Below are 15,221 nucleotides of genomic sequence, written 5' to 3' on the forward strand. Positions count from 1 at the left end.
GCAGGGGTTGAAACTGCTGGGCCATGCCCAGACACACCTACTAAACCTCCAAAACATGTCCCTAAGGAAGGAAGACTGGACCCCAGGAAAATATGTACTCCCTCCAGAACCATCCCCTGGTACATCCTGGTGGTGCTCAGCCCAGTCAGGGGCAGTACTTGCTTGCCCCTGTGAGGAAGCAGTCTTGGTCTGGGGTTGGGGGACGGGGTGCAGTGCTCCTGGTACAAGGCAGACCACGGGAGGCTTAGTCTGTTATTCTAGACAATTCATGGGATCTCAGGGGTAGAGGGAAGGGTCCTCTCATGACAGTGTGCAAGTTTTAATAGCACTGGACAGGCACACACACACACACACACACACACACACACATGGGCATGTTTGCCAGACTGTCCTGCCCTGTCCCATCTGCAGCTGGGGAGGATTGAGGTCTGAGGACCAGGGTTGGCCAGGTGGGGAGGAAAGCCCAGACTGAAGAGCAGGGAACAGGGGCACTGTATTCCCAACATCCACCTGGCTAAAGCGGGCAGACTCAGGTTACCACAAACCCCATCTCTGGAGATTCTATATCTGACACTATGGGCTCAGAAGGTCCTGGGGACCCCAGCCAGACAGGAACTGCTGCTAAGACCCCTGGGGATGAAAATTAGATGCACCCCACCCTCAAGTGTAGACATTGAGATGCAGCTTCTGGAGGGACACTGGGGCCAAGACAGAACTCAGGACTGGAGGACCCTGTGGAGAACTCTGTCAGGTGATATCCCTGCTTCCTTCCTTCTTCCTGCCCAGCTCTCCAGGAGTGCCCCACCTCTTCATCCCCTGAACCACTTCTGGGACTAGTAGTTACATCACAGGTAGGAGTTGGGAGGAAGGGGTTAAGAGCCTGCTTTTGAAAAGTCAGTGCCTCCCCATTCCTGGAAGGTCAGGGAGTCAGATGCTTCTTTGCTGCAGTCCTGGCACCTGCTCGGTGTGACCCACCGACCTCACTCAATGTACTGGCTGGTGAGCGACCTCCCAGTGCTGCCCTCTCCCTGGGGTCCCCAGACCCTCCACTGGCTTAGGGCGGGCACCCCCAGGACATTTTCCACCCATGACAGGTCCATTGTACACAGTAGAAAGTTCCCAGGTGGGTGGAGGCACCCTGTCTATCCAGAGAAAGGGATGGCTGGGGTACCTTACCCGCGGGGTCTGGGTCGGGGCCAGGCCGGCACCCGGGGTGCGCGGAGGTGGCCAGCAAGGCCAGCGTGGCCAGGAGCAGCGGCAGCAGCGGCATGGTGGGCGCGGGCACGGCGTGATGTGGCACTCGAGCCACGCTGCTGGGCCGGGGAAGCTGGGGGGGGGGGTGCGCAGAAGCCGGGCTCCGGAGTCGGGTTACAACCGTGAGAGCCAGAAACTGGAGAAAGGATGCGGGGGAGGAGGAGGCAGAGGAGAGGCAGATAAAAGCTCAACCTACCCCCTACCCCGCCAGGAGTCCCGCCCCCTCCAGAGGGCGACCTGCCCGGGTGCTCAACTTCCCCATCTCCCAACAGAGGCTCTGGGAAGTGGATCTCCAAGTCCCTGCTGATTCTGTCTGAAAATCCTGATTTGTGGGCAGCTCAAGGCAGCACAGGACTGTCCAGTCTGGGCTGGAGGTGGATCCTGGCGCCACAGCTGACCCCAGGTCTTGAACAGAGGCAGGAAGTGAGGCCTTTTGGGCCTCCCACCCCAGGCCTCCTACCCCAGGCCTCTGTGCAGACCCTCCCCTAGGGAGGGGAGCTGTTTGTGGACCAAACAGCTCAGTGCCCTGACTCCCCTGACTGTTGCCACCGCTCTGAGCCTCTGCCTGGAGCTGCTCCAGGAAGTTCCTTAGGCTTTGGTTTGGTCACCTGCAGGGCCCTCCTACCTCACAGGGCCCTCCTGAAGGACTGTGTGTCTGCACCCCTCTCTCAGCTCCTGCCTGCCACACCTGGAGCCTCCTGAGTAGACTCCAGGGCTGAGGAATGGGAAGCCCAGGGCCAGCACCACAGGAAGATGGATGGACGGCCTGGAGCTGGGCTTGGCCTCCCCTGAAGCTCCCAGTGCTCCAACTGCCCTTCTGTTCCCTGCAGCAGGACAGCACATCTGCCTGCAGGCCAAGTCTCACCACCCCAGGGCTGTGGTCCAGCTAGTGTGTACCTGTCCCAAGCTTGGGGACAGCACCCGTGGGACACAGGGTACCATTTAGCTCGTCCGCAGCTGGAGTGTTTGGTCCAGATGACTGTTAGGGGCCATGTGTCTTCATGGGCATCCTTCCTTTGTCAACTGCCCTGGATGGCTGGAGGCTGTGCACAAGCCACTTCACCTGGGGAGTGTGTATGTGTGTTGGGGCAGGGAGGGGGGTGGTTACAGGTCTTCTCAGGAGCAGGTCCACCCTCACTTCCTGATTTCAACTCATTTCCAAGCCAGGGCCCTGCAGGGCAGCACTGCTATGTGCATCCAGGCTCAGCCTTGCCCTCCCAGGACCACTTGTGCTTGACCACCATCCTTCTGGACCCTGCCTTTTCCCTTCCCATTGGAGGCTCCTAGCTGAGCCCCTCTTCCTGGAGTCCAGCTGACTGCATGGAGTCTAAGTGCTGGGTGAGAAGCGGTGTGTCTCCTGCTGTCCCCTTCTGCCTGCTGGTTCAGTTCTCATGTACACCGGCTGTGCAGAGCATGCAGCCATGGGACCTGGCTGTGTAGCCTGTTGTTGGGGTGTGTTCTTCTTCCACAGTGCCTCATCAAAACCCACAGCTTAAAGTCCACAGCACTCCAACTCCAGACTTGATGGCATAGACTCCATGAAGCTGCTGCCTCTTCCTCAGGCCCCTCGTGAGGCCAGACTTTCCCTGACTTACCCTGGAAGAACTCTTCTAATCCATCCTTGGCACATGACCAAGACAGTCCAACCCTCCACTAGGTGCTTCTGCAGAGGCAAGTCACAGTCAGGGATCACATCTTCCTGAAGGAGGAGGCTAGATCCCCTCCACTCACGAGGCGATGAACCTGCCCAGCTGGCCACAGGACAGAGGCTTCCGGGAGGCACTCCCTGTAGTGACAAGACTGAGCTGAATGAGCAAGGAGGGACAGCTGGAGTCTGAGGCCACAAGACTCAAACCCCAGGGCAAAGTGAGAAGTCACACAGGGCCCACAGAGAGCGCAGCCCCTGTCCTTGGAGTTTAAGTACTTCCCCAGTCAAGGGACCCTCAGCCAGCAGCCTTGCTAGGCTAGCCTGGGCACTCTCCACTGATACATGGCATCAATGGCCTTCTCAGGCTCAAAGTGATGGGTAGCTGGGCACAGCAGCGGATGGGAGCACACAGGTAGGGAGTAGGGGAGCACACAGGTAAGACACAGGGGAACACAGAGGTATGGCATAGGGGAGCACACAGGTAGGGGATAGGGCTGATTCAAATGTGTGAGTCCTAGAAGCAAAAGGCCTCAGACAGCACCCCAACCAGCAGAGGTGCTGTCTGCCTGGACTGGGGGCTCAGAGTGGGGCTAGCTGGAAGTGAGGGCTTGGTAAACACAGGAGGATGAGGCAGTGATGTCTTCAAAGAAAACCAGAGTCAGAACCTAGGGAGGGCTGACTGGAGTAGTCTTCGCACTGGAACTTTAGCTAAGGGCCAGGTGGAAAGAGAGGTGGGTGGAGGGGATTGTGGGTACAAAACACAGTTCTTGACTCTAAGAGGATAAGAGATGAGTTATACTTGAACCAAACATGAGTGACCATGGCTCAAATATGTATGCTAACTAGAGACAGTTTCATGAAGTTTTTGTAATTACAGAACAGAAGAAAGTCATGAATCAGGGCATTTGCCAAATGCATTGGTAGTAGGCAGTCACAACAAAGGTGGGGAAGGTTCTGTTGTCTGTCTCAGGAGCTGTCTGATGACATCATTAGCCTTTGGGGTGGTGGAAGCTAGTGGTCGGTTAATACATTTCACAAGGTTTCACCTGATGGTCAGACACAGTAGGGCAATGAATGACCATGAAGGGGGCTAAAGAGCCCAAGATAATTTGGTCGTCCTGTAACAGTCCAGCTCTCCACAATCACGGGATTCTTATCCATCACCCTTATCTGGTTTTTCCTTTTCCCCTGGGAACTGCTGCTCACTAGGCAGAACAGAAGGACTCCAGAGTGGGAACAGAGGAGGACCTGTGGATTTCTGGGAGAGTACAGCTTGCATCAGTTGAGTCTCCATGGAGGCTGTGGCCATCCATGAACACTCCAGATGAGGCCCAAGGAGGGCTGGAGCCAGGTGCACTGGGGGACAGGGAGAGGTGTGCCTGCTACAGCCCCTGATTGAGCTAAACACTTGGGGATAGAGGGTGATGGTCTCAGAGACTGAGACTACATAGTGTGAGACTAGCCTCCTTCTGTCCCACCTCGCTGCCCTGACAGGAAGGTTCAGTGACAACACCTGCTCCCCAAATAAGTGAGCAAGGAGTCCCGTAAGGCCCACGGCCCTCACTTCCTGCTCTCAGCACTGATGAGGAAGGGAACAGCTCCTCGCTGTTGCCTTCAGCTGCCTGGGGAGATTCCTTCATCTTTAAAGACCTCAATTCTACTAGATTATTAGTTTTGATGCAGGATGAGCCAGTATGAAAACAGAGTTGAATGTTTATTAAAAGTAGAAAGGTGTTCCATAAAAGAATTAAAAAGCACACTGAGGGACTGGAGAGATGGCTCAGCGGTTAAGAACACTGGTTGTTCTTACAGAAGACCCAGGTTCGAATCCCAGTACCCACATGGCAGCTAACAACTGTCTGTAGCTCCAGTCCCAGGGGATCCAACAACCTCTTCTGACCTCCACGGGCATTGCACGACACGGGTACGTTTACCTACATGCAGGCAATACACACATACACATAAAATAAAAATAATAAAATTGTTTTAAAAAGCACACTGACAGTATGGGTATGGGCTTCTCAAAGAGAAGTAGTTTATTGAAAGATAGTTATTTACTTTTATTTCACATGTATGAGTATTTTGCCTGCATGTATGTAAGTGTACCGCATGAGTACAATAAAGGCCAGAAGAGGACGTCGGATCCCCTGGAACTGGAGTTATAAACAGGTGTTAGCCACCATGTGGGTGCTGAGAACCAAGCCTGGGTCCTCTACAAGAACAGCCAGTGTTCTTAACTGCTGAACCATTTCTCCAGTCCCTGAAAGATGTTTTGAGCTTAGATTTTAAGTATAGCGGTTAAGAGAAAGAGATGCTTTGGGAAAGACTAAGACCCACCCCATGGGGCTGTGGGCTCTTCAAGGGAAAGTCACAACCAAGTGTCTTAGCAAAAGACAGATATGCAATTTTGGTGGGTCTCATTAAATCTCAAAGGATTGCTAAGATTTTTTTTCCTTTTCTCTCTCTTTTAACAAGTGAGATTATGGGATGACTCCAAAGGTGCCTCAGATGGAACTATAACCTGGTTTTATAATCACAGAAAACCAGGAGCCGCTAGCACTGCACAAGGAGCTTAGCACATGTCCTTTGGCTGTAAAGGGAGTTTCTGGTGAGAGTCCTGGAGAATGTGGGCTTACAGCTGGGAAGAGAAGAAGGCAGCAAGTAGTTACTATCCTGGAATTCTTTTTTTTTTAAGATTTTACTAATTTTTATTTTATGTGTAACAGTATTTTGCCTGTGTGAATTTAAGTGCATCATATACATGCAATGGCCCACAGAGGCCAGAAGAGGGCATTGGATCCTCTGGAACTGGACTTAAGGACAGTTGCTAACCACCATGTGGGTGCTGGGAAACAAACCTGGGTCCTCTGGAAGAGCAACCAGTGTTCTTAACTGCTAAGCCATCTCTCTAGCCCTATATATTGGGATTTTTTTTCTCAGCAGTGAGAGGCTTCCACCAGACTCCCGGGTGAGGGGAGATGCCTAGAAGAGGCTCAGACCAGCTGGGTGACCTGGAACAGACACTCTCCAACCTGTTGAGCTGCCTCAAGTTATGTAATGCCCTCCAGGTTTCCTGCTTTTGTGAGATGTCACGCGTGCTGGGATGGGCTTTTGGTGATGCCGCTGTCGGTGACTCATTTCTGCTCCTGTAAGTAACCACTCCACCATACTCCTGTAAGTAACCCCAATAAAACTCATTGGCTCACCAAGTTGGATTTTGGTGGTATCCTCACTTTGGGTTGTCCTTGGCTCCCTATGTGGGGTGAGTAAATATTTATTCATGTCTCCCCAGGATAGTGTCACACAACAGGAAGTCATTCCTCATGTCTAGAATCCACTGTGGGAGAATTCTGGGCATGCTGTCTCCTCAGCCGCTCCTCTGCCACTCTGGCCAAGATGCAGCAGGATTTACGGGACAGGGAGCACCCTAAGGGGTCGGCTGCCACCTTGCTGCAGCCCAGAGCCTGCTGAGGATGCCCCAGTGTGTGTTCATGGTGACAGGGGGCCAGCACCACTAGCCTGTGGGGAAGAGTAACAGGTAGTAACAACTACATCACATGCACACATAGACACACACATGCCTACACTAGAGGGTTGGAAGCTTCCAGAATCATAGACATGAAGACATATTGCAGCTCTGACATGTCCCAGTTGCATGGCTCACATAAGTTCTCTGAGCCTCAAGCCCCTTGTCTGTGAGGTGGGTGATAGTTCCACCTGCTGGGGCTATGGGACAAGTGAGACTCTGCAGACCCACAAGTGCCTGACAAAGACAGCCTGCTCACCACCAAAGCCTCCCTGGGCACCTGCGTCTGGACAGCTGCTGGTAGACAAAGCCATTAAAGAACTGTCACCTCGAAATACTGCACACTGTAAACCTACCTAGTGGCATCAAGGATCTCCAGCGCACTGGCACATATTGGTCTACCCAGAGTTTGGTCCCTTCTCCAAAACTGGCTCATACTGGAAATGAGGAGGGTGGAGCTCTGATTAGGAGAAACCAGTGGGTCAGGGCACTGGGCCCTGGGCCTCTGACAGACCCGTGTGTCCCTGTGCTCTTGGCAACTCTGTCTGCACAGCCTGGGATGAAAACACCAGGTCATGAGACTTCACAAGAAGCTCTTCAAGAGCTGTCACAAGTGTGTATTCTGGGGGAGCCCTGGGAGGGGCTGAAGGTCATGTTCTGAGTCGAGGCCTCCTAAGACAGGGGTCTCCTCACCAGCTTGATGCCACAGTGTACAGTGACTCTGTCCCAGGTTGCCTGTCACTCACTGGAAGGAACACTACCCCATGACTCTGTTCCAAGTTGCCCAGAGTTCACTAGGAAAGAACACTACCCCCTGATTGGCTGGGCCTTCACTGGTTTATAGGCCCCCACCAGGTTCCCAGGAACATGGCAGTTGCTGGGTCCAGCAATGGCAGATGCTCCCTCCAGAGACATGAAGTCCAGGAGAGGCTAAGAAGAGAGGGGGCAGCTGCTCTGTGCTGCAGCAAGGTGAAGAGGGGGAGGCACATGCAGCAGGCCAGAGGAGAGGGGTCTGCGAGCCAGAACCAGAGCAAGGACGTGACTGGGCAGAAATGGTCCCCACACCACCTATTCCAGGAGAGGGCGCCACAGCTGGCCAGAGCCAGTGCCTTCACACTGCACACCACCTACCTGTCTGGGCACTGGAACCATGAGGCAAGCCTTAAAGGAGATTCAGGCCAAGGGATCTGAGCAGTAAGGGCCAGTCAACCCTGGGGATGTGAGGACACTGGTGCACCTGCCCTTGCTTAAGCAGCGGTGTGGTCAGACGCAGCCAGCTAGGGTGGGCATCTTAGCCAGGCTAGGACCAGAAGTGAAAGTCACTGGGCACTGACAAGCAGTGACCTACAGGAAAGGGGCTAGCATATGTGGCCAGCACATTAGTGCCAAGGCATCTCTGTCCCCAGTGGACCACGGACTCCAAGGGGAGTTGAATTCCAGCCCTCCTGGTCTAGATACTGTACAGAATTGAACCCTAAGAGTGACAATCAGGAAACTATGTCCTGAGCTCCTTCATGCCACCCCCATGAAAGGACAGGCTCAAGGTGACTTTGAGCTATCTATAACCAAATTAAGTTCACCCTCAGTATCCACAGAATGCTCTCTCAATGCATCCCACATCTCTGACATTTTTAGCTATTTTAGAATAATTGAAATGGGACTGGAGAGATGGCTCAGCAGTTAAGAGCACTGGCTGTTCTGCAGAAGACCTAGGTTCGAATCCCAGCACCCATATGGCAGCTAACAACCATCTATAACTTCAGTTTCAGGGGATCTGATGCCCTCTTCTATCCTCCACAGACACTGCATGACACAAGTGCACTCACATGCCTCGTGGATGGGACAGCCTGGTGCCCAATGGAGAGGACAGTGTGGCGCCGGTGAGAAGACAGCCTGGCATGTTCAACAGGGAGTTCCACAAGAGACATATGTCCCCTCCCAGCCATATCTAAAACACCAATGGCCTGAGGAGACAGAACCATCCTGAACCTGCCAGGATGACCTCACAGAGCACTGACCAACAGTCCCAAGAGATGGGGCTGGAGAGATGGTTCAGAAGTTGAGAGCACTGACCGCTCTTGAAGAAGACCTGAGTTCAATTTCCAGCACCCACATGGTGGCTAACAGCCATCCATAACTCCAGTTCTGGGAGATCCAACAGCCTCTTCTGACCTACACAGCATTACATGACAGGTGCACAGGTGCACCCACATCCATGCAGGCAATACATACATACATACATACATACATACATACATACATACATACACATAAAATAAAAATAATAAATTTTTAAAACTTGTTTAAAAACCGGTCCCAGGAGACCACACAAAGAAGCCTGGGAGCCTGGCGCTGTGCCCTGGGTGTGAGGTTCTTACTTGGTGGATAGGGACTATGCCCTGGGCCACCTTCCCTTTGAGCCACTTCAACTCAACCTGAAGGCTGAGGGCTATTAGCCCTCCCAGGAGCCACTTCAGTCAGGCCTCCTTCTGCTATGGCCAGATGTAGGGGAGGAGAGACCACTGAGGGGCCCGGTCATGAACGAAAATCTCAAGATCCCTACATGCAGAAGGCAGACCCACCCTGACCTCATCAAGGGACTGGGACAATGTCACCAGCAGACACTTCATACAGAATTATCCCCAACCCCCTTTGATTCAGGCAGACCTGGCCTGGAAGGTGCATAGGTCAAGGACTCCAGGAAAGGAACAAGGGGAGCAAAGAGAGTGCCTACCTCAGCATGGCTCGTCCCCACTTTCCATCCACAGTCCCCCAGTACATGCTGAGAGACACGGCCTTAGAGGTATGGCTGGCCCCAGGTCAGCTGACTAACTCTGGGAGCTTCCTGGCTTACAGAGATCTAGGTGCTTGTCCACACAGACCACACTGGTCTGTGTCCAGCTCCCTCTCCATCTCCTGGACAAGGAATCTCCTCATTCATGAGGAAATGACTTACGAGGCTGGATATTGAGCTGGTGAAAGTTCTGTCCTGTAACAGGAGCTAAAATGACACCCTTGGCACCTCAGGCATGGAAGGAGGCCTGTGCATGTCAACTTCCTTCCAGCTCCCTGGCTGGGAGACCCCTGAGGACTGTTGGCTGAGGCTAAGCTCTTCCCTGACAAGGGCTCTCAGTACAAAGACCCCACAGCTAGGGCCTACTTGGGCCACGACCTAGAGGTAAAGCAGGGGATAAGGGCCCGGTGGAGGTGCCGATCTTCCTGGCAGCTTGTGGGCAGTGCCTCGCGCACTCACCAGGGCAGCATGGCTGCATATTGCAGGGACAGGAAGCAGCAGTCAGGGTGACAGGAGGTCAGACCCTGAGATTAGAACCTCAGGATTGGGAGACATCAGTTCAAAGAAGGTGCCCAGGCTGAGTGTGAGGGCGGCAGAGGCCGGGACAGGAAGAAGCACAGGGGAAGGAGGTGCTAGCTTTCTTCTTGTTGTGGTGCCACACGGGGTGGCCAGCTGTCCCTGTCTCCTCCTCCACATACCACACCTTACTCCTCACTCCTCCTTCACCTCTGTGCAGGGAGATATGCTGGGATGCCATTCTCTGGGAGAGAGACTCCACCTCTGCCTGCTCACTGGGGCAGGACACACACAGGGAGGCAATTGGGAGATGCCTGCTGAGAGTCAGTGGACCAGAGATTGCCAACTGGTGAGCAGACTTCCCACATAGACCCTCCCACAGCTTGCAACCTCGGGACAGGCAAGGGCACTGGGTCAGCAGCAGGCAGCAGTGGTGGCAATGTTCAGACACACACGCACATGTGCCAGGAGAGGAGAGTCTGACTGCGCAAAGCAGGGCCCACTGAGAGCTCCTGTTGACCCACACCTCTGCTCCCTGCTAAAGCTCCCTGGGCTACGTCTGTCCATGAGGTAATACAGAGGCTAAGAAACATCCCCTCTTCATGGTCACGAGCAGAGGGCAGGAAAGAATCTTTTTGGAAATATGGAGCAGGCAAATGCCTGGGGTAGAGAGAGCCTGTCAGAACCCACTGACTCTTGGAAGCCGGCATGAAGCACAGCAGCAAAGTCTGGGAATCGTTCTGGGTGGAGGCACAGGGAGAAGGGGACAGGAAGGTGCTGCTGTGGCAAAGCCAGGAGCAGGTGAGTGCAGGGGCACAAAGGTCAGAGGCTGTCCCCTTGAGGTCAGCAGTAGGCCGACTTAGATGCAGCCACAGATGCCAGGCATATCACAGGGTGAAGTCTGTGACCAGATGCTGGTCTCCCCTCAGTGCCACAACAGTCAGCGCACCGTTGGTTGCCAGTCAAGTGTCCAGAAAGCAGATAACCTGGCATTCTCTGAGTTCAATCAGCCAGCAGCGAGTGGCCTGGCAGTAGCGTCACCCAGACATCTGTGGAGACAGAAGAACAGCATCAGCACACGGACCAGAGGCAACACCAGCACTAGCACTAGCACCTTGAGGGTGGGAGGCCCCGGCTGGAGTGGCTTTCCAGGAGCCCAGGCTGGATTGTGCCGGTGGTGGGATTCAAGCATCAGCCAGGGAGAGCCCCACAGTGACGCGGGTGCTGCAACTTCCTGGAGATCCAGAACGGAGCAGGGCCCAGAAAGGTGTGGAAAATGAAGCAAATGTGGGGGTCCTGCGAACCCAGGCAGGAAGCACTGTGCTTGGAGGTGTTGGTGACTGGGTACTGCTGGGAGCGGCTGCAGGTCGTGGCGCTGTCCTGGGTGCTGAAGTGCTCACCAGGCCCTACCCCAAGGCCAAAGCAAAGCCAGGTAAGTGAACAAAGGGAGGAGGGGAGGGCGAGCCTCTTGCTGCCAACTTCCCTTTCCAACCCTCCTCAAGGCTTAGTGGAGGAGCCTCTGTGCCCCCTGTGGAACAGGTAAGTGGCCTGCAGTTTGCAGTTTTCACAACTCCCCCACTTGAGCTTCCTGGTGGTGAGCCATCCGCAGTTAAGATAGAAGCAGGCAGGGCTGGCCCTTGGGTGCACTGCCTCTCACCCCACACCTCACCTTTAGCTGGTAGCTGGCCCTCGCCAATCTGCAGTGACTCAGTGGTTAACGATGCATTGATGAAGGGGGTTTGTGGGGCATGCAGGGGATGCAGCATGGCAGGAGCTGGAGAAAGAAGGAAAGGCCCCCTTAGCGCATCACCCTCCTCTGCTCCAATGCAGAGGGTCAGGGACTGGATCTGCCTTGGCTAAACCAAAATGGGAGCAAAGGGCAGAAGCTATGCTGGGGAAGAATGAGAGGAGGGAAGGGGGGAGGTAGAGGAAAGAGGAGGAGGAGCTGAAGGGGAGGGACAAGAGGGAGATAGAAGGGGGAGGCTGGGACAGCCCCCTCTCCAGGACACCACAACCTCAAGACACAGGCTCCTTCAACCCCTGGCTCTTGGTGTCCTTGGGGGTGGGGGGTGTCTGTCTCTCCCTACCCCACTGTCCTCTCTCACAGCTTCTGAGCTTAATTACTTATAAGATGCTCTTCCAAGCCTTGGTGGCTGGTTCACAGGACAAGAATAAGGTGAAGCTCACTGGAAGCTTCTAGACGCTTCTAACATCTCCTCTCTCATGCAGCCCTTCCCCCATGCCTGCTCTGGCCTGCAAGCTGTGCTCACCCTACTCTTCCTTAGGGCCAGAGGGGCTGGAAGACATTCAGCTCAGGGGTCTCCTTTGTGTTCATACCCAGGGGCTGAACTAAAAGCAGATGGTGTTGAGGAATAATAAGCGGGATTATCTAACCACCCCCACTCCCAGCTATGTGGCTTCAAGTACAATGATAGGGGTTAGAAGGAGTCAGGGTGGAATCTGGTCCATCCCAGTCTCCTCCAAAGCAAAGGAGTATGGAAGGAGAAGAGTTAGACCTAGAGGGACTCGGAAAAGGTCATTAAATAAGAAAGACAAGGGTTACTGAATGTATCTCCAGGCTGTGGTGAGTTCCTTGCTGCAGACTCTAGGACACTCCAGCTATGGGACTGAAGATGCTGGGTCAGGTCCCAGAGGCTCTGGGACATCAGCACAGGGGTCTGGCAGGGCCAGCAAAGGTGGTATATAGTTCCTACTCTATGGGTCTCAGTCAGGTAGTCTTGGCACCTGCTCCTAAGAGGCTCAGCTGAGACAGGCCAGCTTTGCCCTGGGCATCCCTGGAGCATCCTTGGGTTGAGGCTAGTGAGGAGATACAAGAGTGGAGGTCAGCTAGGCAGCCCAGAGCTTCACCTGCTTGAGTCAGCTTCATGCACCCTACAAAGACCACAGCCCCATGGTTTCCACATGGCTCCTTCTCCCAGGACCCTGCAGCTCAGGAAAGCTATTTCCATATGTGAAGCTGTTTCCATACTGCCCAGCTTCCAGTACGGGAAGCTCTGACCTCAAGGTATCTGCCCTGGTGGCCTCAGCAGAAGAATTCTGGGGAAGACCCAGGAATTGGGTGGGAGACACCAGATGGGAGACCCCTGGGACTGACTCCCCAGTTGAGCTGCTGGGAGAAGGTGCTGGCAGCTTCCAGCTCCTTCCGACTGAGCTGTGCAGCCTTTGCTTCTCTGGGCCTCAGTTTCCTCATTTATGAATTGGGAGCACAGTGTCTTCCTATAGGACTGGTAGGAGGATTAAATGAGATCATGAGCCAACACTGTCTCAATGCTGTCACCCAACCGAGGCAGTGAGATCACAGACAGGCTCCAGGTCTTTCTAGAAAAAGGAGCATCTGCTGAGGAGTTCATTTAACAAGCACCTGCTTGCAGGACCAGAGCTGCCCAAGAGCCCTGAAGACAACAGGTGCTTCCCACTGGGACAAAGAGGCCCAGGAGGAGGGCAGAGGGGGTTCATACAAAAGACCCGAAAATTCCCATAGCCTGCTTTAGCCAGCCTGGACTTGGCAGGCAAATATGGACCTCATGGCTCCTGATTCCACTGACTGTTTTTTGAGGCTCTGCAGTGGGAGACGCTGTGGGAAACACCCGCCCCTTCCTCCCACAGGGGAATCAGTACAGGGTGAAAACTCTGTGGGACAAATGGTGATACGTCCAGAGGCAACTCAGTCCTCGTCACCAGTCCTAGGGCTCAGCAAGGACAGAGTGCTGTCATCTGTCCCTCTGCAGAAGCCAGGCTGATGGGAGGGTCACTCTGTGTCCTGTGCAGAAAGCAGCAGAGATGGCCATCTTGCTCACAGACCCTGTGGACCAGAAGCATGGGGCAGAGCCTGGGCACAGCTAAAATGGGTGTGAGCCAGGTGACCCATCCTGACCCCATGTGATCCTGGTTACTATATCAGAAAACAGATCTGTTTCCGTGGAAGTGAGTTCATGGAGGGAGCAGAGATGGGATAGTAACCCCCTCCAGCCCCTGTTCCTCAATATTGACTTGCTACTTCCCTCCAGGTGGGCACAGCCCTTTGGGGGAAAGACAGATATTTTCTCTCCTCCAAAGTCTCACCATGGAGAAATCGGATTGCAGATGGAAAGATGGGGGAGGGGCTTTCTGAGGCCTCCCCCTGAGCTCAGTCTCCCTGGAAGTAAACCTGTCAGCACAACCCCTTTGTTCACTCACCCACTCAAGCCTTCATTCAGCAAACGTGTGGTAAGGCTGAGGACAAGGGAAAGAAAGCCAGGATGTGGTCCCAGGAACACACAGGTAGGAAGCAACTGGGTACAAGCCAGGTCCAGGCAGGCTCCTAGCCTACGGCAGACAGATCAGCCCCGGAGAGAAATGGGGAGGACAGAGGCCAGGGAGGTGCTAGGGCTGCTACAGCGAGCAGAGCTACCAAGCAGGCTGACTTAGGCCAGAATCAGCTGGATTAAATGTGCTGCCTCTCCCATTCATCAGGCCATGAGCACTTACTGATGGCTACTCAGGGGAGTGACTCCTAGAGACATTCTCTGGACCATGCCAGTGAGCTGGGCTGCAGGCGTGGTGGCCTTCTGCACCCCATCCGGCTGACTCCAGGAGCCAGCTCTTTCCAAGGAGGAGCACAGTGCCACGCAACTGCACCTGGTCCTCCAGCTCAGAGCTCAGTGACCTCAGTAACTTGACATGGGCTGTGGAGGTATTTTCACCACAAAACTAGTGCCCCCATAGGCTGCCTGGTGGGCATTCACCAGCACGCCACTATCCAATCCTCAGCACCTCCTCCAGCTGTGGCCTGCTCAGGTCTCAGGCTCATCTAGCCCTGAAGCCAGCAGGCTTCAATAAAGACTGGCCCTAGACCTCATCTACCATACCATGAAGCCAGACACAAGCCACAAAACCACTTGGTTGCTCAGCACTATGGGTAGGAAGACAGATAGCATGGTTAGAGGCTGTATTTTCACCCCTTGCACAGAACAGACCATCTGTTGAGAACAGCCTTGTGAGTCTCCCCTCTGACAGGACAGTCACAGACAGTGGGGAGTGGGGCTACAGCGGGGGGAGAGGGAAAGGGGTTTGTGGGTGTAACGATTAAGTTTTATTGTCAACCTGATGGGACAGAGACTCACCATGAAAACAAACTCTGAGGATGTTTGTGAGGGAGTTTGTAGATTAGGTTGAGGTGGGAAGACCTACCCTAACTGTGAGTGGTGCCATCCCACAGGCTGGGGTTCCAGACTGAATAAAAAGGAGGAGCAAGGAAGCTGGAGCAACAGCTCAGTGGTTAAGAGCACTGGCTGCTCTTGCAGAGGACCCAGGTTCGAATCCCAGCACCTACACGGCAGCTAACAACTGTCAGTAACTCCCGTTCCAAGGGATCTGATGTCCACTTCTGACCTCTGTGGGCATGACATGGATGCACTTATATACATGCAGATAATACACTCACACACATAAAATAAAAATAATAAATAAAATATTTTTTTAAA

General features: G+C 54.0%; 1 protein-coding gene across 1 annotated transcript in view; it reads right to left on the bottom strand.

Annotated features, from left to right (window-relative positions):
- The window catches only part of Cpz (carboxypeptidase Z), a 23,859-nt gene extending 22,585 nt beyond the window's left edge, over positions 1–1,274 (bottom strand). The window contains exon 1 of the mRNA XM_029563419.1: positions 1,177–1,274. Within this exon, the coding sequence (XP_029419279.1) occupies positions 1,177–1,270 (94 nt within the window). The 5' untranslated portion in view covers positions 1,271–1,274. The remainder of the gene's footprint in view (positions 1–1,176) is intronic.
- Between the last annotated feature and the right edge of the window lie 13,947 nt (positions 1,275–15,221).

The sequence above is a fragment of the Nannospalax galili genome, unplaced genomic scaffold (genome assembly GCF_000622305.1).
Source record: "Nannospalax galili isolate Female #2095 unplaced genomic scaffold, S.galili_v1.0 scaffold436, whole genome shotgun sequence".
Classification (NCBI taxonomy): domain Eukaryota; kingdom Metazoa; phylum Chordata; class Mammalia; order Rodentia; family Spalacidae; genus Nannospalax; species Nannospalax galili.